At 40.8% G+C, this 24,411-nt stretch overlaps 1 protein-coding gene across 1 annotated transcript in view; it reads left to right on the top strand.

Moving 5' to 3' along the window:
* Nucleotides 1–348: 348 nt before the first annotated feature.
* Nucleotides 349–24,411, top strand: part of MUC2 (mucin 2, oligomeric mucus/gel-forming) — a 60,966-nt gene continuing 36,903 nt past the window's right edge. The window contains exons 1-27 of the mRNA XM_081843116.1: nucleotides 349–422; nucleotides 1,686–1,950; nucleotides 4,342–4,456; nucleotides 5,210–5,300; nucleotides 5,973–6,082; nucleotides 6,367–6,583; nucleotides 6,982–7,107; nucleotides 7,228–7,345; nucleotides 7,816–7,954; nucleotides 8,464–8,574; nucleotides 10,567–10,636; nucleotides 11,089–11,226; nucleotides 11,694–11,858; nucleotides 12,451–12,545; nucleotides 13,790–13,916; nucleotides 14,794–15,046; nucleotides 15,759–15,811; nucleotides 16,316–16,416; nucleotides 17,233–17,384; nucleotides 17,573–17,711; nucleotides 18,343–18,453; nucleotides 18,710–18,892; nucleotides 19,251–19,490; nucleotides 20,288–20,444; nucleotides 22,136–22,264; nucleotides 22,699–22,846; nucleotides 23,358–23,401. Coding sequence (XP_081699242.1) covers nucleotides 353–422; nucleotides 1,686–1,950; nucleotides 4,342–4,456; nucleotides 5,210–5,300; nucleotides 5,973–6,082; nucleotides 6,367–6,583; nucleotides 6,982–7,107; nucleotides 7,228–7,345; nucleotides 7,816–7,954; nucleotides 8,464–8,574; nucleotides 10,567–10,636; nucleotides 11,089–11,226; nucleotides 11,694–11,858; nucleotides 12,451–12,545; nucleotides 13,790–13,916; nucleotides 14,794–15,046; nucleotides 15,759–15,811; nucleotides 16,316–16,416; nucleotides 17,233–17,384; nucleotides 17,573–17,711; nucleotides 18,343–18,453; nucleotides 18,710–18,892; nucleotides 19,251–19,490; nucleotides 20,288–20,444; nucleotides 22,136–22,264; nucleotides 22,699–22,846; nucleotides 23,358–23,401 — 3,667 coding nt within the window. The 5' untranslated portion in view covers nucleotides 349–352. The remainder of the gene's footprint in view (nucleotides 423–1,685; nucleotides 1,951–4,341; nucleotides 4,457–5,209; nucleotides 5,301–5,972; nucleotides 6,083–6,366; nucleotides 6,584–6,981; nucleotides 7,108–7,227; nucleotides 7,346–7,815; nucleotides 7,955–8,463; nucleotides 8,575–10,566; nucleotides 10,637–11,088; nucleotides 11,227–11,693; nucleotides 11,859–12,450; nucleotides 12,546–13,789; nucleotides 13,917–14,793; nucleotides 15,047–15,758; nucleotides 15,812–16,315; nucleotides 16,417–17,232; nucleotides 17,385–17,572; nucleotides 17,712–18,342; nucleotides 18,454–18,709; nucleotides 18,893–19,250; nucleotides 19,491–20,287; nucleotides 20,445–22,135; nucleotides 22,265–22,698; nucleotides 22,847–23,357; nucleotides 23,402–24,411) is intronic.

Here is a 24,411-nt window from a genome sequence, read left to right as displayed (position 1 = left end):
CACATTGTTCAAGTACTTTCTAGAGCTAGGAGATGCTGCACACTGATGTTGCGTGTGACTGAAGGAAGACAGACACCCTTTCAGAGAAATGCAAAAGGGCAATAAAAAAGGAAACTTGCATGATAACTGAATCAATATTATACTATTTCCTCAATGTTCCTGAATGCTAAATTACAGGAATTACAATGAAAATTTCACCTCTGTTTACCTTCTAATCTCAGCAAACACTGTACCCATTTTGACCACTCCTCCTCACCTTCCATCTCCTCCCCCATGGTAGCATGAATAGCACCAATGGACATTATATAAAGGATGGCTATAGAGGGACTTCTGTCCTTCCCTCTTAGCCACCATGGGGCTAAGGCTTACCAGCCTTTTGACACTATGGCTGGCCATCTGCTATGCAGCTGAAGTTAAAAAAGGTAAGACTTTTAAAGGAGATACTGTGGGATTGTCCAGTGGGGAAGCCTGGGGAATACTCACTGGCTGGTGCAATGCGCAACAAGTAAAATATTTAAATTGCTTCGCTAATCAATAAGGTTTTTGAGGATATGAAAAGTAGTCTGTATGATGAACACTGGGTACTTTTGCTCTCTGCTTATAATATAGAATATTCTGGATGATGTGAACTAATTTGCTGGCAGAGTTAAGGCATAGGCGATTCTGCCTCAGGGAATTTGTGGTAGGAGGGGAAAGATGTTGTACACTAGCCTATACCAGCCTGGTATCCTCCAGATGTTCTGGGGTCAAACTCCCATCACCTCCAGCCAGCACATCTGTGGAGGACTACAGGCTGGAGTAATTAGATTATCTTGACGGCTCTTTCAGCACTATAATACTGATTTGCCATTATAGTTCATAGATCATAGAGCAGAGAACTGTAGAAGGGACCTTGAGGTCCAAGGTCCTGCAATGCAGGTAACTCAGCTTAGCATCCATGGCAGATGACCACTCAACCTCTGCTTAAAAGCCTCCAATGAAGGAGAGTCCACCACCTGAGGAGGTCTGTTGCTTTCATCTGTTAGACAAACAAGGCCCAGCTTCAGGTGCTCAGCTGGACTTTGCAACAGCAGATCCTTATGGATTCAAAGAATCCACAGGTTTTGCACAGAGAGAATAAATACCAAAGACCTGCAGATGGTGTAGAACTTTATTTGGAAATGGAAGCTAAATGGCCCCATCATTTATGGATATAAAGTTGAGTCAGCTGGCATATGTGGTAGAGGAACTTATTTTTTTTTTTACTAAAAGTAGGAGATTCCATGTGACTGGCACAACCTTTACTAGAAGTGTTTTGGCTGTTTTGCATTACCTAAGCTATCCTGATGGATAAACAAACGGTAACCAGAGAAATAATGTTGCATTAGTATGCAGCACTTCACCTGTGTCCCAAGGTGCCTATGTTTCACAGCTTTATGGCAAAGATCTTGCTGTAGCAGCAAGCCCAATAATATGTGTGTGCCTTTTTCAGAGCATAAGCGTACATATTACTTGATATGTTGTATTGGTAACTATAAAAAAATGAAATACCAACATTGCAGTGGAACGTTTAATCCTGGTTGTTGACCCCTTTCCATTCAGAAGCTCTTTGGATTTTATGGCTTGTTTTTATTTAATTATGTGTCATTTTTCTGTTTTATTGTTCCATGATTGCACTCAGTGGTTGCTTTGTCCTCATTTTTCAGGAAGAACTTCTAGCCATGGCCACTATGTCTGCAGTACTTGGGGGAACAACCACTTCAAAACTTTTGACGGCGATTTCTACCAGTTTCCTGGTGTCTGCGAATACAACTTTGTTTCTGACTGCCGTGAATCTTACCAGGAGTTCTCTGTCCATATCCAGCGTGAACTGAATGAGCAAGGGCACCCTGACATTCAATATGTCCTTATCACAATTAAGGATGTTGCAATCTACCTCACTCACAAGATGGTGGTGGTGGATGGGCAAATGTAAGTTCTTCCCATATTATTATGCTTCTAAAGCTTCCAGTGTTTAGCCACAGTTATTTCACAAAAAGCTCATAATATAAATTGTGGCAACAACTCAAAATAAACTTGAGGGAAATGCATTGTGTAGAAAGTCAGGGCATAGATCTTAAGGAGTACTGCCACTGAAATCTTGCCTTTTCGAAGTGAGACTGGAGTTTTTAGGTGAAACATCTGAGGAAATTTCAAGGAAGTAAAAAAGGGTGTTTTTTTTAATAAGACAAAGTGACATTTCTACAACATCTCCAGAAATGTCAAGGGAACACAAACTAGTTTTGATAGTTTTTCAGTGAGATTTTGCACATTCCATGAATTCCGCCTCCAACTCCCAATGACATAATTACCTACACATTTTATTAAATGAGCAGGGGACAATTAAGATTGTGACCAATTTCCCCAGCACTGCTGCTAATGTGCAGTATTTTACAGTCCAGTTTTGAAATGTAGCTGAAAAGGCACAAACTGCCAGAGACAACCACCAGTAGGAATTATTATTTAAGCAAGGTACAAAAATGGAAAATCAATACTTATACTATGAATTTCATTTTATAATGCACACAAACTTGACATCCAGGATTGTTAAAAAACCTGATTATTTTCATGGCTCTCTCTGCCATCTTTCACCTCTTTAGTTATACTTCACATACAGTGATCTCCTTTAACAAAAAGACATCCAGAACAAGGCATTGACTGTTATGTTTCCTGGCTTCCCTAAGTCTCACTGTACACACTGACCACATGCCCAGTTACAGTGAAGGGCTACTACTAAAATATGCCTGTCCCTATTTATGCTGGAGATGAAGGAGGAAGCTCAGAGAGACACAACAGCAGCTCTCCTAGCTATGCGAACACCATGTGAGAATGACACTTTTAGCCTGCTGGTGGGCTAGTTCAATTTGGCCTTTGTGAACTTTCGCTGTTTTTCCAAACCTATCATAGCTGAGATGGATCATGGTTTTTCTTCTTAAAGTAGTAATTTGTAATCAGAAGGACATTCCACATCAGATTATTGTGTTTGAAATCCATGCCAAATGTTGGGTAATTGGCTTAAGGAAACATATTCTTTCCCATAGTGAATGTTAATATTTTCCTTTTCCTGTAATGTGACCTGTCCCACTATTCTTAGGTTGACTAACATTTTGCTCTGCAACAAAGGCTCTGAAATGAGTAAAACCACTTATGCAGTAATATCCTGCTTTGGAAATATAACTCTTGTGTAGCAAGAACTTAGTCTAAAGGGCACTTCAGTTAAAATCAGGAGGTGTGTTGGGGTGGAGGTGGTCAATCTATCAAGTATTGATTTCCTCATAATCGCATTCATTGTAAAGGTAGTTTAGAGGCACACAAGCCTGTCCCATATTAAGGGAATCATCTACGTAATACTGCTACACCTGTCCCACCCTACTCTGGATACATACAACCTGTATAGGCTGTGATCCACAAGTCTACACCTGCACATAAGCTCACCAGAGAATGGTAGGAGACGTCATGCCAGCAGAGTCAAGGACAAACCAAGGTCAGGCACAGGGAACCAATTTGACTTCAAACATGATCCAAGGACAGCATCAGCAGGTAACAGTCCAGGGACCAGTAAAACAGGAAACATAATTTAAGGTAGGCTAATTCACAGGGAATACTCATAAGGAAACTTTTACCTTGGAGTCACATTGCAACTCTGGGCCTTCAGTTGCACACTGTCATTTACCCATCAGTGGAAAGGCCTGCATCTCAGTGGCTAAAATTATGCTTTGCATGCAGAAAGTCCCAAATTCAGTCCTCATTACCTGGAGGTAGGGCTAAGAGAGACTCCTGTCTGAAACCCTACAGAGTCACTGCCTGTCATTGTAAACAATACTGAGCTTGATAGACCCATTGTCTGACTTTGGACAGCTTTCTGTGTTTCTAAGATCTTCAGCCAAGGCTTGAGTCTTTAGGAATCTGTATTAATAAGCACTAGTGACACTGTAAAATCTAAAGCACAGGATGACTAGGAAATTTCCAGTGGAAACATTGAAATAATAAATAAATAAATAAAATATTTAAAATAAGCACCCTCTTAAACTGGCAAGTAAAATTTGACCATCCATTGTCTTAGATGAATGCTGAAACTTGAATGCAGAAACTGAGATAAACCTCACAGATTTTAACAGGCTATGAATAAGATTCTGCTTATTTCTGTGTATTCATGTTCATTTTAGATTGGAAGTTGGGGAGCATACTGGGATGGTATAGGGGCTATAAAATAGAAATTGTGGGAATCACAAATTCTGCAAATGTGTGCTTTCTCATCTAATGCTGGACCTGTTGCTTGCAATGGAATCTAATAAAAACTCGGTATGACTTTCTTTCCTATAGTGCAAGGACTCCGTACTATCATTCTGGTATTCTGATTGAGAAGAATGATATGTATACCAAACTCTATGCCAGAGTGGGCCTAGTTTTGATATGGAACAGAGAAGCTGCTTTGATGGTATGTGTGGCCTTCAGCTTCTATTTTGATACTTTGGTATAGGTTTTATGGTACAGGCCCAGCTCACTCAAGTGACCAATTTCTGCCCTATGTCCCTGTCTTGTGATTAAGAGCACCCAAAAGAACCCTCTCGACTGCAAGGGAAAGTAGAGAACCATTCTTGGTGGCTGCTCTACAATTCCTCTGGTCCTGCTTAGAGTAAGCCCATTGAAGGTAATGGACATGACTAATTTAGGTTCATTAATGTGAGTAGGGCTTAGTTGAATACAATCCTCTGGGAAGAATTCAGCGTAGCACTAAGAAGATCGTTCTGTCGGTGCAAGCATTTCAGTTTACTAGACAGAATGATCTCCCCATGCTCTGTTGTGGATTTTCCTCCAACCCCTGCAAGCCAATTTGGGGAGGCATGGCAGTGAGTGGGCTTGGAGAGGAGCCAAAAGCCCTATTCTGCTAGCAGAAGTCCTTCCACTGGCATTCAGTAGCAGAACTCATTAGTTGAAACTGGCCCTTTTTGGCCTCTTTCTTGCTTATCACCTTAGAATCCCAAATCAAACTCCTGACAACGCTGGTTAATAGATCTCCTGTGGCAGGAAAGGAAAAATCATATGCTTGAGACACTGGGCCATCAATGTCAGTCAGAGCAGCCATACTGGGCTCAGTATCCCAATCGTCTGACTCAACATAAGGCAACTTTACATATTTATTTGCTACAACAGCTGATATGTTCCTTCGGGTTTTCCTTTTTCAATTTAGATTGAACTGGACACCAAGTTTAACAACGGTACTTGTGGTCTTTGTGGGGATTACAACGGCCAGCAGGTTTATAATGAATTCCTCTCCAATGGTAAGTTGGACAACATTATAGAGAAATGATTATTATAATGAGTTACATAATATGAGGAGTTTAAATGCACAGGTGAGAACAAAGCAAATGTGTAATGAATTCTGTGGGTAACATCCAACTATGTTATACTCACTGAAATCAAGGAAATTATGTAACATGTTCATTTATTTCAGAAGGTCTGCTCTGCATATGATTGATGTTGGTTGGACATCACCCTAAATTAACAAAAGCAGATTTGGAGATGGTCTAAAACACTATTTAACCTGGTGTTTGTTTGTCAGATCAGGGTGGCTTAAGAGCAGCATATTCTCCTAGGAAACATGTGAATGTTTAAATGATTGTTGGAGTTCACTGTACAGATTGTAAAAACACAACACCTTTCTATAAATCCAAATTTAAGCCTAGAAATTCATGAATTCTGCTATAAGCATCGGTTTAAAATGTAGAAAACATTCAAAATGTAGCATGTTTCAATTAATCTTTGAATGTATGAGCAAACAAGTGTTTAATTTAAAACTTTAAAGGATATAAGTAATCTATAGTAAGTGAACAGTACCATCTGGTGTGAAATTATGCCTCTAAGCTCTGGTTGTGACATTGAGAGCAAAACAAAGATGCTGTTTGTTCTGGTTAATGGAAATAATAGAACATGCTGCTCACTCTAACTCACAGGTCTGAGCTACAATCCAATCACATTTGGAAACCTACAGAAGATTAATAAGCCCAATACAGTATGTGAAGACCCTGATGAGACACAACCTATAGAATCTTGCAACCAACATGTAAGTCTTGAAAACTGTGTTATACCGTACGTACCAGGAATAGAGATACCCGTCTCTGTTAGAGAAATAGCAAGGGTGTATTAAGGAGTGCAACCACTTTATGATGCTCCCAGTTCTTGCTCTGAATCATAAGACAGAGGAAAGGAGAATAAGAATGGATTATCCTGTACAACATAGACTTTTGTGAAAAGCCTGGACCTTCTTCCTTGTGCTACGTAGCGCCACTTTGGAAACTGAAACTGAGCTTGGGAGGCCTGTTAAACCATACTTTCCTCTATTTCTAGCGTGAGGAGTGTGAGAAGCTGCTGACTGCTCCGGCTTTTGCTGATTGTCAGTCCCGCTTGAATCTGGAACAGTATATCCAAGCCTGCATGCAGGACAGATGTGCTTGCCAGCATACAGAGGACTCCTTCTGCCTTTGCAGCACCATCTCAGAGTTTTCCCGCCAGTGTTCCCACGCTGGTGGCAATCCTCAGAACTGGAGGACATCACAACTGTGTCGTAAGTGATTAACTGGGTTCATCTAAGATGCCGCCAGGAATGTTTAATGGGGGAGGGTGAAATCTCTCTTTAAATTCACGTAACTCAGAATGGTCTTGAAAGGTCCCCATCCTTAAGGTTAATTTCCAAACAGCAGTCTTGGGATCCAATCCTGTTTCCTCATAGTAGCCAAGGAAAGCTTTCCCACTGATTTTGGTGGAAAGAGTTTCTGAATAATTGTTTTCATGCTGGAGACGCAAGAAGAACAGAGAACAAGAAACTTAGGAAATTGTGTATTTAAATCCAACTGAAACAAATTAGGATTATGGTTTTAGCTGCCTGGATTCTTTCTTTTGATTGAACCCTAATTTCATTTCAATGTATGCATATAGTCATTGCTATTTCTTTCATTATTTTAGCTAAGTCATGTCCTGGAAACATGATCTACCTGGAAAGTGGCTCACCCTGTATGGACACCTGTTCACACATGGGGATCAGCAAACTATGTGAAGAACACTACATGGATGGCTGTTTTTGCCCTGAAGGTAACAATTTATGTGTGGCCTAGTGGATACAACAATGGGCTTAGAAATGGGAAACCCAAGTTCAGACGTGCAGCCTTGGATTGTCATGAACTATGAGCATCTTTTTCTTTTGTTTTGCAGGCACGGTATATGATGATATCACTGGGAAAGGCTGTGTGGCCACGAGCCAGTGTTATTGCAAACTTCGTGGGAAATTATTTTCCCCTGGTAAAAACATCACCAATGACTGTGAAAGCTGGTAAGCCTGTCCGTGCCCTCTGGGAGTAATTATAGCTTTTTATTTCAGAGTTGTCACTTAAAGGATTCTTGTAGGGATGTGAATCTCTGGACAAACACCTTGTACCATCACAGGCTTTCATATCTAATACACCGTATCATTTTATGCTAAAACATAGACGACTTGTTCTAGCAAGCCCCGGTGAAAAATTGCCCAGCATTACCAATTATGTACCCATCTGATATTGTTATATGAGCCTAAATCTCTAATTGTAAAAACATATTTCAGCAGCAGCAGCAGCAACAACAACATTCTTGGGGTAGAGAAAAGGGGATTGCTGCTGCCACTTTGCAATGTATGAGGTCCAAAAGTGTTATGGACTCATTTCCAAATTGACCTGCTGTAGTGGCTCCACTGCTGTGGTGCAGGTACTTCTAGTATAATTTCTATATGTCCAGATCCCACTTTTGATTTCTTGTCTGTCTTCACAGCACCTGCCAATCAGGTAGATGGATATGCCAGGATTTACCCTGTCCCAGTAAATGTGCAGTGGAGGGAGGGTCTCACATTACTACCTTTGATGGAAAGAAGTACACCTTCCATGGTGACTGCTACTATGTGCTGAGCAAGGTACGTGCCCCAGACTCTTCTACTCTGGTCAAAGGAATTATGCCACAGTGGGGCAGGGTAACCTTCCTATAGAGTGCAGGTGAATGAGAAAGGGCTAGCCCTCCTGCCTTGGATGCAGTGTGTTTGTATGTCTGTGTGGCCACACCTGCTTTTGTCTGGGTCATTTCCCACTCTTGCCTGTGTCTTTGTATTGCAATACAGCTGAATCTAAGATAGGGCTAAAATGGGGGTTGGGAATTCAAAAAATGAATTGGAAAGGAGTGGGGAATGGCAATTTGAGGTTAGATGTCCAATATTTCCCAGAAGGAGGGCTTATAACCTCCCTGAAAGAAAAAGGGAAAAGGAAAAGAAAGGCCTGTGACCTGGATCGTGGAATGTGACATCCTTAAGGTCAATGATTTATTGAACTTTTTGTCTGAATGGGTAATTTCAGCCTATCTGTGAAAGGAATCATTTCATAGCAGCAAATGTTGACCACTTTGATTGTATTTGTTCTTCTGCAATTGCAGAGTATACAGAATGACTCACATGCCCTCTTGGGAGAACTAGGCCCATGCGGTTCTACTGACAAGCAGACATGCCTAAAGACGGTGGTTCTGTTAATAGACGAGAAGAAAAACGTAAGTTTAGGGTAATGGTGGTATGGCTCTGAGCTAGTTCATCCAGAATATGATGCCAAATAAAGATTTTCTTCATAACTCAAAGATCTAGCCAGTCAACCATATTCTATGATTCCCAACCCTCCCCTTCCATTGACATCTTATTCCATTTGTATTCTGCTCATACTTCTTGCTGAGCTTCATGGGGTGTGTGTGTGGAATTATGTAATATGTAATTTTACCACTCCAAGAGGTTCTGGTTAACATTTAAACTTCTGAACATTGGTCCAAGTGTCAGAATTACATTGAACAATAAACCAAACATAGAAATCCTCATTTCATTTTTTATATTTTATATACTTTGCTTATCTCATATGTGTTTTTACATCCTCTTTAAATCCAAGCCCACATTTCCATGACTTTCAGGTTCTATTTATTCTGTCATATCTTCCTTTTACATATTTCATACTTAATATGTTTGTAAAATATACCCTATAAACATTTTAAAAGCTACCATTGGCCAGAAATCCTTGTCAAATATTTGATAAGAGATTTTTCAGCATTATTTCCTCATGTCACAGTTCTGCGCTGTACACTCATGACTACTTAGCTGCCAATTGCCAAAGAGTATGCAGACTTTACAGCAGGGATGGGTGCTACCTGTGACCCACCAAATGTCAACGGACTCCTGTTTTCAGTGGCAAAGGATGATGGGAGCTGCAGTCCAGGAACATTTGGAGAGCCACAGGTTCCCTGCCCCCTGCTCTGCAGATTTAATCTGATCCTGTTTAGCTTTCTTCAGTTTAGGAAGCCATTGAATGTGTAGTTCTATGAAATACTTCTTAGCAAATAATTTCCAGCATCTGAAGATTGTCTGAAGTCACTGACCCCCAGCCCTAGCCCCAAGACACACACAAGGGTGTGTGATCCAAGCAAACTCCAAAAGGGTTCCTTTCTCCACCAGGTCCCAAAACCATAAGTAGCTGGCATCTGCCCTCCAAAACCCGATTTGTCAATCTGGTCAGCTGGAAAATAAATAAGAACCTACTTTGTTTCTAAGCAACTGGCTGTGGCTACATTAAGAACCCAGGGAGTGTTATGAGCACTGAGATAATTCAGAATTGGTAAGGAGTGGATGCCGGGCTTACAAATCTCTCCCTGGCCCTGGTTTGTGAACATGATAGGCATCCAAATGCCCACTATGATCTGCCTGCTTCCTGCCAGAGGTGGATGCAACCCCCCCTCCCCATGATCTACTTTGGGGGAAGAGTGAAGTAGGCTGAGACACATTGCCTGACTGAGTACCCAGGTGCAGGATTGCAGCCACTGTGCAGCTGCAAACTGGCAAAAACTGAAAATGTATGGATACAAATACAATCACTTTTAAAATTGGAGATTTTAATACCGTACTTTCTTGAAAGAACAAAGCTGAAAACAACATAATTAGGAACTGCTGATAAAAGAAAACAATGCTTTGATTCTTCTTATCTAGTTTTTGGATGATTTGGAAATGTGACGGTTAATAAGCAACCAGAATAATCTAAGTCAGATAAATTCCATCGTAATTAATCCATATATTCTGGAAGTTATAGTATGTTTTGCAACGTTCCCTCAGAGGTTCATGCCTATGGAAACTGCCTTCCAGTCCAAGAAATGAGCGTTTTGTGGTGCAAGGTGCTCTCCAATAGGGATTGGCACAACATTGTGCATAAGTGTGTGTGAAGGGGCATTCATGTGTGTGTGTGTGTGTGTGTGCACATACATGTTCCATTGCTTAGTTCTTTGGGTTGCTTAAGCTCTTAACCAACTTCCTGTTGTCAGATATAAGAAAACTGTCAATGTTCAAAATTTCCAGGGTGGTTTCCTTCTGGGCATTACAATCGTTATTATTAATGTTCATTTAACATGACCCCCAGGTCCCTTCCATCTCTAAAATGATATGATTCTATTACATTCCTCTCCCTTTAAGACCCTGAGGTCACACTAACGTAGGCTGTTTCTCTCTTCACACAGGTCGTAGTTTTCAGATCAGATGGTACCGTATTACTGAATGAAATAGAAATTCATTTGCCTCATGTAACAGGTGAGGAAAGGAACCCTCAACTTCCACCCCACCCCACCCACCTCCTAAATTGATGGTTCCACAAATCCTTAGATGTTATGGAGCATGATTAAACAAAATGCAAAATAAAATATGCTGGAAAGGAGGGTGAGAAAATGTACACCTTGGTTTATTTGGCAGGGAATGATCCAAATGATCACTTGTCCTTGTCTGGGGACTCTTCCCTTTTTCATATCTGCCCCCCTCCCCACCACTTTCCTCTTCTCTTCATTAAGAAACCATTCCAGGCCAACACCTAACCTTTCTTGCCCTCCTGGCTGGTTATTCAGCCAATAGCAATCTTCTTCATAACAGCAAAGGTATCTGATATGGGAATCTGGTATAACACACAATGGATACTGTTTTTGCCCCTCTGATTTGATGAGTGCATTACAATAAGCAGGTGATAACTTGGCCTTCCTTTTGTTTTTCAGCCAGCTTCACAGTTTTCCAGCCGTCTTCAAACTACATTATTGTGCAGGCAACCTTAGGCCTCAGGCTGGAGATCCAGCTGGTTCCAGTTATGCAGCTCTTTGTCATTGTGGACCAGACTGCCCAGGCAACTCTCCAAGGCAAGTCTGAACTGCAGGGAAGAGGATTCCGCCAATAGTAACACTAACAAGGGGGTGTTTTTTTTTTAAAATTAAAGATACATGGGGTCAAATACCTACCTGCAAAAAACAACTTGTTTAGTCACTTTTTTATTTATTAAGACATTTTTATCTCCACAAATTGTCTCTTGTAAATCGTGACACACACATAATATATTATATGCTAGACTAATTCCGTAGGCATGCTATTTGAACTAAAAAGAGCTGGGGCAGAGAACAGCACAGTTGTCAAAAGGCATTCAATTATGCTGGGGTATATGTACACATATGCACAATGTTCATGCTGATTGGAAGTGATGTGCTTAATGGATGTGTGGAAATTTATCACTAGAAAATCTTAGTAAATTGCTCACTATTCCCATTTTACAAAAAAGAAAGGCATGCCTTTAAAGAAACTCACAGCCAACATCTGTTGCTTTTATCAATAGGTCTTTGTGGGAATTACAATGGAATAGAAGGAGATGACTTCAAAACATCAAGTGGATTAATAGAAGCAACAGGGGCTTCCTTTGCTAACTCGTGGAAAGCACAAGCCAGCTGCAGTGATATGTTGGATAACTGGGACCACCCTTGTACTCTTAGCGTTGAGAATGGTAAGGATGGGTGGTTTTCATAAATAAATAACAGATTTCAATATCTGTGTGCCACCTATATCCAATTTTCAGGTCAAATATTGAATCTGAAGGTAGGGCCAATTTTCTTTATTACTTGGGAGAGCAAATTGTGATGTATAAATCTGTATTAGGTCTGAGGCTTTGAATACGCTGTAAGTTTCATGTCACTGTCTCAAAAGAAAACTTTTCTAAAGAAATAGGATACAACACTGCTAGAGATGAAGAAGAAATGCTCATTTTATCTATTATAGTTGTGAAAATGGAAGTCTGCTTACAGTTTCCATCCATAGTGTTACTTCTGTTTATGTTTACTGTGCTTTATAGTCTTTTGAAGACAAAACTGTTGAGCATGTACAGTCCTCAGACGATTTTGTTGCCCAGTTATGTGGGTAGCTACTTGCCTTTAAATGACAGAGAAGCTGCATAGTGTTCAACATCCAGACACATACAGTATTCATTTTGTTTTGCTGTATTGTACTGCATAGTTATTTGAATTCTAGCGTATGGCTATAGGCATTACATAGAAATACATGAAGTGAATGGTTTATAATAACATTTTATTTCTCTCCAGAAAAGTATGCTGAACATTGGTGCTCTTTGTTGAAAAGTACAGAAACTCCTTTTGCCAGATGTCACTCAGTCATTGATCCAACAGATTATTATAAGGTATGGATTTTCAAATTATCCTGAGTCTTTATTCACGCAGCTTGGTGTTTTGTTACATGGAGTTGTTCACTTTCAGGTATTATGATAAACTGAAAAGAGTGGCGGTAAAGCAAGTTCTGCAGCTTTCTTCCCAGCTGCTTTTCATAGGGCTTGAGGGTTAGAATTACTGACAATGGATTATCCAGTTTCAAACCCAGCCAAATTTCTAGCCCTTTCAGTTGGAATACAGGAACTAGAGCAAACCCATTGTTGTGAAAAGAGCCAAATAATAGTTATCCAGAAGAGAGTCATGAGCCAGAGGGCTCTTTTAGCTACACCCAAGATTTTAGAAAAATTCTCTAGCTTTTTAAAATAAAAAACAAAACAAAATAGCAACAGCATGAGAAACTGATTTGAAAAATTACATCAGTAAAAAAACTACAGCTTGCTATGGGAAATTCATGCAGTTCAAGAAGTGCCAGCTCAAAGTCTTCTTGGGTGTGTGGAACTAGTTGTAGCTTTTGGGGGATCCTGGTCAGAGGAGTTCCTGGTCAGAGGAGTTCCCTGATGACAGGCAACATGGTGGAGGTGAGCCAGTCTGCTTTTAGGTCGGGGTGGAGAACCTTGTGCTCAGATGCCCAATGTGGCCCCCAGGCCTCCTTATCTGGCCCTTGTAACTCTCTTCAGGCCACATACCATGACTGACCCTGCTTCCATGTTGTTACCTGGCCAGAATGTGTCCTTGAACTCTGATAATGCCTCTTGTTTGTCTGGTGTTGTCTGGTACAGAGAAGGCTATGCATGTAGAAATGAGAGTGCTGTACAAAGGTGAAATTTACATTAGTTGCTCCACCCACTTTTGCCTTTGCCCTGCCTACCACTGACATGTGACCCCCTGAAAGCATGCTGAGAAAAGAATGTGGCCCCTGGGCTGAGAATGATTCACTGCCTGTTTTAAGGGGATCACCTTGCTGTGGGGGGAAACAGCCCATTCATTGCTTTTAACAAATTAAGCAAAATAATAGGAGAAGTTCACTCTAGCATGTGACAAAGCAATCTTGAAAAAAACTACTAACATTTTTAAATGGAAGAGGAACAAATGGCATTGCTAAGGAAAAGCTCTCAGTTTATAATTTTACTTTCATTTTAACTGTGGAACAGGGTACCATTGTGTAGCATTGCTACTGTTGAGGACTAGCTCTTCATTCATCTTCCTACAAATGTACTTAAATGTTTACTGGCTTTCCCCCCCTCCCCTTGCCCAGCGCTGCAAATATGATACCTGTAATTGTAATGCCAACGAAGAATGTATGTGTGCTGCCCTGTCATCATACGCAAGAGCCTGTGCCTTCAAAGGAGTCATGTTATGGGGCTGGAGAAAGAATGTCTGCAGTAAGTGTCTATATCCCCACCCTTGCCTTGAACAAAATGGAGTAAAACCTTTTGAATAACTGTGTGCTAACTGTAATGTTTTGAGACTAGAATGTGGTTAATAACAACAAACGTGGCATACCCCATTCATCAAAATAAATGGTTTTTGTAAGATGCAAAATGTTTTGTTGACATTGAAGGGAAGCACCCATGTATGTTGTTTACATTGACATACTTGTGGACGGATACAATGAATGTAGAAGTACTGGACAATTCCATTTGGGATACTGGGGTGTCTGCAGCGTGACTTAATGAGGCAATGCCAAGTCATTTATTACTTCCTGCCATTTAATCTTTCAGCTAGACCAGGAATAGGGAACCCCAGGGCCTGGGCCAAATGTGGCCCTCTCTGCCTGGCCCTCACAACTCTCCCCATACCACACTCTCCTTCTGGCTCCGTTTTGCATATTTATTGAGTGTTTTTGCGATGTATCCTTAATAATGCTTTTTTGCTTGCCTGGATGGAGAATGGAGGGTAGAGAAGGGTGTGTGTACAAGCTAGAGTACTGTACAAAGAAAACATTTGCATTTGTTGGTCCACCCACTTTTACCTCTGGCGCTGCCTACCACTGGCCCCCAGAAGGTTGCACTGAAGGTCATCTGGCCTTTGAGATGAAAAAGCTTCTCCATCTGTGAGCTAGACAATAATAGTTTCCCCCTCTCATTGTCTTAATTGCTACCTCATAAGTGCTTAGTTTCACCCAAGCATGGCAGCATTTCTTCATAGGGGTCTTAACAGAAGTAGAATTCAAACAGCATGCACTGAATGGCTTAGGAATGGTGAGCAGAATATATTCTATCCACTCTGACTTTTTGTCACTTTCTCCCCTTCATTCAGACAAAGAAGAATCCTCTTGCCAAGCCAGCCAAGTCTTCCGTTACAATCTGACTTGCCAGCAAACTTGCCGCTCTCTTTCTGATGGTCATAAGTACTGCTTGGAAGGCTTTACTCCAGTAGATGGCTGTGGCTGCCCTGATAATTCCTATATGGATGACAGTGGCAAATGTGTGCCAATTGCTCAGTGCCCGTGCTATTACAAGGGTGTGCCCATAAATCCCGGATATGTTATAATGAAACAGGATGAGCGCTGGTATGTTAACACAACAGTTTGTGGTCTTTCTCATTAGGTGGGAAGCTCAACGTTCAGTACCAGGAACTGCTCTCTTTTAGTTGCAGTCCTGCAATGTTTGCAGGTGGAATGGGATGGGGAATCTTGGGATTACGTTGGCTGTGTATGAGCATTCTCTTCATTAACCATAAGACAATTTAGAGGTTTGTGATACTAATTTAGAAGAGGATCTCCCTTCCAAATCAACATGAGAAATACAAGCATCAGAATGCATTGTGGAGTGACTAGTTTTTAAGAAACTTTAGACATCTATGTTGTTCACCAGGCATAGTGTTCAAAGGATTAAGAGGTGCTGAAATATTGCATTGTGAATTCTTGAGATTACTTGAGAAGTCAGCAATATAAGTGTACACAACACCTGCCCCCCAGTATTTAATGCGTAATCCAAAGGTTCCTCCTTATTCCCCTCAAAACTTTATGTCTCAGCTTAGACATATCTTTTCAAATCTTATTAAGAAACTGACATTTTGTCTTTGGCATTTGCTCTTACTTTGTTTTATGCATTGTCAGTAGGGCACTCATGGTGTTCAAGTAATGTTTAGCAGAAATGGTACTCTTAAATTTTTGCAGCAGATCTTTAGTTTTTGTTAGTACCACTGTATAAATTGGGAATCACTTATAAGCTCAAATATCTGGCTTACCATTTTTTTTCCTGTTGTGTATTCCATTCTAGTGTTTGCAGACATGGAAGATTTCATTGTGTGCCAGTGGACGTAACCCCTGAACGTAGGTGTACAATTTCATGTTACATTATGACTTTTTCCAGTTTGAGTTATCATCTGTATGATTTTGAAGTTGTGCTTAAGAAAGTAATTGTTTTGAAGTTGTGCTTAAGAATATGAGCCATTTTTTTGTGAAAATAATTAATAAAAATGCAATTAATAATTATATTTTTTCAAGCTGACATGATATAGTTTGCTTCCTCCTAAAATGTATCAGAATTTCCCCTCTAAATCCACATATTTATATAGTTTTCATAGACATATCCTCAGACTTTGATTTGTTTAAATTGCTTTGTTTAAGTTGCTCAATGTAAAGTATTGATAAGAGACTACTGATTTTAATTAAAAACCTTTCTTTATAGACATGCTTCCTAGTTCAATGGGTACAAAACAGGGCCCCTTTTTGTTTAATTTTATATATAAAAATAAAAAATTTATATAAAGCTCTTGTTGATTATCAAAATGGATCCAAGATAATATTGTCAGTGTTCTATATTTTATTTTACAGACTGTTCACCCAACATGACATATTTTGACTGCAACAACTTTGACAGTTGGTCTTCCCAAACACCAGTACATCTTAGCTGCCAAACACTGGGAAACGATCAGGTACACTTTCATTGCATTTTGACGACACCCTAATGTCCTCATTCTCTTGTTCCTCAAGTGATGTAATTAACAAAGAAGCTGTACTCTAGGTGTCTTTAGGAAATCTCCTTGAGACTGTGGGGCATTTCCTAGCAAAAGGACTGCAACTTGCAGAAGCAAATACCTGCACATTTCTACCACCAGTTTGCCTTAATTGATTCTGATTGTTTTTAACTTTATTAACATTTTCATTTCATTTAAATAAGTTCCACCTTTCATTTAAAATAAATAAATAAATGCTATATTGGTATCCAACAATAGAAATCTCTCTGCCACCAACCAATGGGGGCAACTATATTTTCCCCTGAAAATAATTTCCCCAGCAAATTATGCTATTTTTTCGCAATGTAACATCTCTCCTAGGGACGCTCTATTCCAGGGAGTTGATCACACTGCTTAAAGCAACCAAGTCATGGTTTGAAGTGGTAGCAAGGGTTTTTATTTGTTTGCTTTTTGTCAAAAGAAAAAGAAACAAACCATTGACAGTCTTGTATTTAAAGGATAAGGCCACCTTCTGGAAAAATTATTAAAGTAACCCAAATCTAAAAGTCTCCCAAAGTGCCTCTGTTTTGTAGACCAACTTTATTTTAAACACACCCAAGTTTCTGAACAAATTAAATTGAGGTTTTATCTTACCTTGCAAATAGAAATTTGATAAACTTTGAATGGTAATCCTGAGTCCAATTTGGCTTTATGAACTTATCAAATGCAAGGCCCGTGAATTCTGATTCACCTTATCATAAAATGTGAACACAATGTTCTTCTTGCTCCTCACAGTTCCAGACAGAGTGTGTTTCAGGATGTGTGTGCCTTGATGGATTGATAGATGATGGCAGAGGGAATTGTGTCCAAGAACAGGACTGCCCATGCATACATAACAAAGTTTTTTACTCCCCCGGAGAAACAGTAAATGTGGACTGCAACACATGGTAGGATCTTTTTCACTGTCACTTATTGTAGTCATAGCAATGTATGAATATACTACTATGCAAACAGAGTGTACGGGGTGGACTGCATGTTTTCTCAGCTACATCATTTACCCAGTACTTCAAAAGCAATGCTCGGACACAGAGACTAAGCCTTACACAATTTCTTTAATTGTTTTGGTACTCTCCAGTACTTGTCAAAGAGGAAGCTGGAAGTGCACCACCAATTCATGCTTTGGGACATGTACCATTTATGGGAGTGGCCATTACATCACGTTTGATGGAAAATTCTATGACTTTGATGGCAACTGTGAATATGTGGCTACTCAGGTAATGTTCAGCTATACTCATGCAATTTTATACTGTTTTGAATTGTGTGTGTGTATATCTCCTATCTATTTGGCTTCTCAGGCATTCCTCAACATCTCATCTTGTGAAATTTTCTTACTTTGTGGAGTAATCAATGGTTCTGTTAAGATCATTTCAAATGGTAGTATCTAACAAGGTGGTTCCATTAGCTCCAGGACTTCTAGTTATGCAATAGAACTACCCCCTTCCTCTCTGCTCCCCACCCCCCAAAAAATCAATTCTGGGTTTTCCCCCAACCTTCTGGAGAAGATTTAATGATGTTCAATTGTGCATATGGAAACCCAATTGTATGGGTGTCTCCAGGCTGTTTAATATGTGCTGAAATAGTTTACACTCATCCAAACAGAATTTGCTAGTTTTTAAGCCTTGCTTTCTCCAGTTCATTCAGTTATTGTGTTTTGCAAATGTGTTGAGGAATTAAGTGCCCTCTGAACCACAGAGGACTGTTAAATTTGAAAATATATTAAGTTTGCTACCAATACAAATATGCAGTGCAGCTTTAGCAGCTTTTTAAAACACAAAAGAAAATCAAAGTATCCTGGTTTTGGTTTTTCTTAGTTTTGTTCATCTTTCCCTCTCGCACCTTCATTAGGATTACTGTGGAAACAGCGATTTGGAGGGAACATTTAGTGTCATCACAGAGAATGTCCCATGTGGAACCACTGGAGTCACCTGTTCCAAGGCCATTAAAGTTTTCCTTGGGGTAGGTATGAACATAGATGAGAACAAGCCTGAAAGCTCTTGGTCTGCGCCTGCAAATAATCAAATCAGGTTGCCATGGGGAGGTGCAGGCAATTCGTTGAATTCTTAGTCAAATGAGGCTCCTTACTTTTGAGAACTGGTGTCATGATATCCAGTTTAAAAGAGCCAGACTGACTCTAGGGGAGCTGAGGGTATCAGGTTAACATGCTAATGTCTGTTTTTGTTATGGGGCTTCTGTTACACATCTGTCTTTTTAGAGCACTGAAATAAAGTTGGAAGATAAACAAATAGAAACAATTGAGATGAATACTACTAGCACTGTGACTTACTGGATTCGTGAGCCAGTCGGGCTGTACATTGTAATAGAAACCAGCAATGGTGTTATTCTTATCTGGGACAGGAAGACTACTATTTTCATCAAGCTGGCACCCTATCTTAAAGTGAGTAATTCTTGAACATATTCCTTTAATGCCATGGAAAATTTGTTATTAATAGATACATGCAACAAAAAAGATGTTTTATTGCTTGTGGTAGCATGTGTGCCTTACTGCATCATTAATAGAATGGGGTGCAAGAGACATTAGGGGGCCCCAACTGTGGCATCACACAAGGCGCCACTGGAATTTGAGACCCCAAGGTCTGGCATTGCTCCCACCAATTCAACAGTATCCATAATTAGTAATGCTAAAACAAATGGCAAAACAATCAAAGTAATATACATCACAATAAAATTCCTGCTAACTTTAAGCCATTGCAAATCTTTTCCAGTCCTAAGGTATTGACCTTTCCTCTCCCTAGGGAAAAGTCTGTGGCTTATGCGGCAACTTTGATGGCAAGGCCAGTAATGACTTCACTGCAAGGGACATGGTCCAAGAAAATAATGCACTGATATTTGGAAATTCATGGAAAAAGGATACTGCATGCCCTGATGTTGATGTAGACCCTGAGCCCTGTGAAAAGAAACCTCATCGCAAATCCTGGGCAGAGAAAGAATGCAGCCTCATCAAAAGTGTTGTGTTTGAAGAATGTCATTCAAAAGTTAGTGTTGTTGCTTAATCACTTGGACAAGCTGGGCTATACTAGTCTTGGGGAAAAGAACAAGCTATTGCAATATGCGAGCATATGGAAAATAAAAATAAAAAGATCTTTAAGCAGTTTACATAAAATACCTAGCAAACCATGGGGGATCGTCAGTAGTGGATTGATTTTAAAGGTCTTGACATACAACAGATGAATCTATAATATCCTGCAGACAATTTCTAACTTAGTAGTACCCATTCCATTCCAAACTGGATAGTGGAGTGGTTTTCAACTTTAACTGTAAAGAGATGTTATCCAATGAGAATGTGACTTAGGATAAACTCTAGAAAAGGAGAAGGAAATATCATGGTTAGACATGTCTTGAGTTGGTATGGAGCTCCCATTTCCCTCTCCAGAACTCTCTGCAGGTACTCTATTTTGAGAAATACTGTTTGAAATGAAAACACATAAATTCATCTGAATTATCTTCACCGAAAACCAAATATTTGTTGTTACTATACAGAATGTTACTAGCTTAAAAGTTTGAAATTGGAATTGATAAAATATCTCATGGAAGTAAAATGGGCCATAGATTCTTGATGCCTTGTTGAAGTGCTGTGATGTGAATTGTGATGGATACTACCGTGGCACGGATGTGCTGTGTACATGTACAGCAACATCCAAAAACATTGGCAACTAAGGGGAATCATTATCAAAGATGGCGGTGAGTTAGACATCCTGGTATTGGATGGCAGAAATACAGTAGTTGATCCATTGAAATACCCCTGCTCTGTGATTCTGTGACTCCCTAATAGGTGGCTCCAGATCAGTACTATGAAGCTTGTGTACATGATGCTTGTGCCTGTGACTCTGGAGGCGACTGTGAGTGCTTCTGTACTGCAGTGGCTGTCTATGCACAAGAATGCCTCAAAGCTGGAGCTTGTGTCTACTGGAGGACTCCTGACATATGCCGTGAGTTTTGTGATAAAATATTTCTCATGTATGCATAAAATTAAAAAGAGATGATGACCCAGAAACAGTGGCTTAATACCTTTCAGTGACCCAAATTCTAGATGCACTGGTTTTTATAACCCTAAGCCCCACCCTGTATATTTTGAGATGTACCAATGTCTCCTCCTATAGCCATTTCATGTGATACTAACAGGCTTCTAATGTGAGTTCTTTTGTGATATCTTTTACATGTGCCTCCAAATAAAATTCAGTTCTCAGTAGGTCAGTTGGTCATACTTGCTGTTCTCCAACAGGAATCCCAGGGGGGTCCATTAACTCACAGAAAAACGGGATGCCTCCACACTATGTGATGATGATGCAAGACTGGGGCTGGGCACACTGTCAAAGGCACACCTAGGCTCCCTTGCACACTTGGCAAGGAGTTCTATTGGTGCCTCCAAAGCCAGGAGAGGCAATGGACCAGAAACTTTTTTTAAAAAGAGTTTTTTGGCACCGTTTGCACTCTGTCAGTGACTTACTCTGTGGCTATTGGGTCGGGTCTGCTCTGCTCTACTTCCCCTTCTCCTCCACCTTGCCCTGTCTATTTGCCTTCCTGTCTTCTTCCCTTCCTCTGCTCGCTACTTTCTCTTCTGTCTCCTTCCTCCCTTCCTTCTTTTTTCCTCCTCCTGCAACTCATGTTTGCTCGCTCCATCTTTCTTTCCTCCAAGCCCTGCTGGATGCTCTATTCACCCTCCTAATACTCCCCAACTGGGGAAGGGAGTCTGCAGGGCTGCTGCAATAGCCCATGGCAGTGACCAGATTCCTTTGCTGAGACACCCAGAGGAGCCTGGGCCTCTTGCCTGGCTGCCCAGGGCAGCAGAGCAGTGGCCCAGGGAGCATGCAAATGGGCAAAAAGGCTCTTAGCCACTCTGAGCCAAAGAGGAGAGAGTCCTGGCCCTGCATCCTCGACATGGGCCAACCTAGCCATCGTTACTGTCTCCACTGGCTTTGTATTAGGGGGAAACATCCTGTTCCATCAGTGGCCAACCAGATGCCTATGGCAAACCTGCAAGCAGGGCCCAAGCACAAGAGCAGTCATTCCTCCTGTTGTTTCCAACAACTGGTATTCAGAGGCATACAGCTCCAAATGTTGATGCAGAGTGTAGCCGTCATGGCTAGTAGCCTTTACCCCAATGTATCTTTCCAATCCTCTTTTAAAGTCATCTACATTGGTGGCCAATGCTGCCTCCAGTGGGAGTCAATGATGGCCCCATTCACAGGGAGCAAAGGCTCCCAATCCCAGGGAGATCCTGTTTGTGTACAGCAAGTTCCCCTTTACAGACATCCTTCCCAATTCATGGATGGCAGGTGGACAAGATTGGCAGGAGGAGTGGTGGTAGGGGTGGGCCCAGTGGGCACAGCCTTCCTCTCCCTTTCCATAGGATTGCAATCCCGTAGAGGGAGGTGTCCAAATAAGTCTATGTTCTGTTAAACCAGAGTGAAGTGGAATTTCAGTTCCATAGGTGATAGAAATGGTTGCACGTTAAGCATAGCTGTCAACTTTTCCCTTTTCTTGCGAGGAATCCTATTCAGAATAAGGGAATTTTCCTTTAAAAAAGGGAAATGTTAACAGCTATGGGTTAAGTGACCTATGTGCAAATATATGTCTGTGACTTGTTTTTATCACAACTATCTATCTTTTGTTCCAATAGCAATCTTTTGTGAGTACTGGAATCCTACAGATATATGTGAATGGCACTATGAGCCTTGCGGAAGTGACATTGTTACCTGCAAGATCCTTAATGAAGTCAGCACCAACTTTTCAATGCCATATCTGGAAGGTAAGAAACTGCCAGTTACCGGTAGCTTTTGGTCTTTAAGACTCTAGTTAGTGCAGTTTGGAATACAGTTCACCCACTGGGCCAAAGCAACTTCCCCCATCTCCCATTCCCTGCTTAATGCATTAGATGCCTCTCTGAAACTGTGTATATACAGGTTTTGCAGAACATGTTTACAGCCTATAAAGAGACACTGAGACACCACAAGCCTAGGACTGCTTCCCATATGCCAGGGATGGCGACCCTGTGACCCTTCAGATGTTGCTGGACTCCAAGTCCCCTCAGTCCCAGCCAGCATGGCAAATGCCAGGGATGGTTGTAGTTCTGCAACATCTGGAAGGCACCAGTTGGCTCCCCTTTTCGCATGCAAATTTTGCTACTATGTCAAGTTCATTGCTGCAATGTAATTTTACGAATCTCATTTTTGTGGGTTCTAGGTTGCTACCCACGATGTCCTCCGGATAATCCTATCTACATTGAAGAGACCAACACATGTGGGACAAGTGATATGTGTGGCTGCTATATTAATGGTGTTTACTATAGACCTGGACAATCTATACCCACAGATGATCTGTGTACAAATTGGTATGTGAGAATGGAGAGCTGATGGACTAACAGTGGCAGGGAAACATATGTACATGTGTTGATATTTAAATTGCTGGTTTCTTGGTCTGACACACTAGCCTTTTTCATGAATGAGAGTGCTGTTCTGAATAGGAAACTATTTCTTATGAAAGTCTAAAATGAAATTGTCCATGGTGTCCAAGAGTAGGTTGGATTTCCCCCCTTCCTTGGGCAGAGATCCTCTCTCAGAATTCCAACCCCAGACAAAGTACACCTGGCCAACTTTATTTGCAACCTTCTGGGTGACTAACAAAAATATGCCTCTTTAGGAGAATATAGAGATTACTGTATTTTCTGCCTTGTTAAATGTTGTTGCTAATGATATGCATTTAAATATTATTTTAAATGAATTTATAGTGTTACAATGCAGGAGCAATTATAGCCCGAGCATTTACAGAACAGAAGTACAAAACAAACAAATATACAAATCTTCAAGTATTTCATTTCTGAAAAACTTCTTTTTAAATTTCAGTTTCTGTGTTTATGCTGGAGAAACGAAATGTGAACCCCGAAGAGGTATATTTCATCTTGCTGTTTTTCCATTCAGAAAGCAAAATAGTACCGTACACTTTCCCCCATACATTTCTCTGGGGGACTGAACAATGATTTCAAATGAGTCCCCTGCTCACTGTATTCTTTTTAAAATTATCATTGAAAAATAACAATAATAAAAGGACAATCTTTTCCCACTTTACAGTTGTTCCACAAAGAAGGGTAGTAGCTAAGGGGTGGCTAAACATTTTTCTGTAAGCCTGTATTTTGTTTTTATTTATAAGGCACTTATTTCATCTTATAACTTGTCACAGATTATAATGCCCATCTTACTTTAAAATGCATTCTATACATGTTTACTTAAAGTAGGGCCCTGTTGAGTTCAGTGGAGGTTACCACCAAGTAAATGACTGCTTAGCCTTAGGGCAGAACTCTACTGCTACCACCCTGATGTTGATGGCTGGTGGGCTGGGATGGCTCATTACTTCCTCTCCACTGCTGATGGTGGGACTCTGCCATGCTGGAGGATCCAAGTTCTGCCATGGTGGATGGGGAACTACTGCCAGCAGTAGCCAGTGGAAAACCCTGAAATGAGGCATTATGGGGTGGGGTGGATCACTGCAGGCTTTGCATCCACAGCATCCAAAGCCCTTCAGGCTCCTCAGCTTCACCAGTCCAGAGCTGGCACAGCAAAAATGGGGGGGGGGGGACGACTACCTTCTGCCCTGACCAGCACAATCCACTGTACCTGGCTGGGACTTTGGATTGCTCTGCTGATCAATTATCCTACAGCATATGGTGGGCCATTTAATATCCCTGCCTTTTAGTTGTATTCTTACTAAGGCCCCATTTCCCAGTGGCAAGAACCCTATCCTATTGTGGGAAACAGCTGATGGTGGAAATTATCAGGTGTGTACATCCATGTGCCCTCTGCCTGGCTGAGAATGAGACCATACAGGAAGAACCCACATCAATACTCCAAGTAATTCCAATATGCATATATCTGTCACGATGGTGAGAGATCTCACCACAGG

Source organism: Podarcis erhardii (assembly GCF_964252035.2).
Source record: "Podarcis erhardii genome assembly, chromosome: 1".
NCBI classification, from domain to species: Eukaryota; Metazoa; Chordata; class Lepidosauria; order Squamata; family Lacertidae; genus Podarcis; species Podarcis erhardii.
Note: the sequence above shows the minus strand (reverse complement) of the source record. Positions and strands in the feature narration are given on the sequence as shown.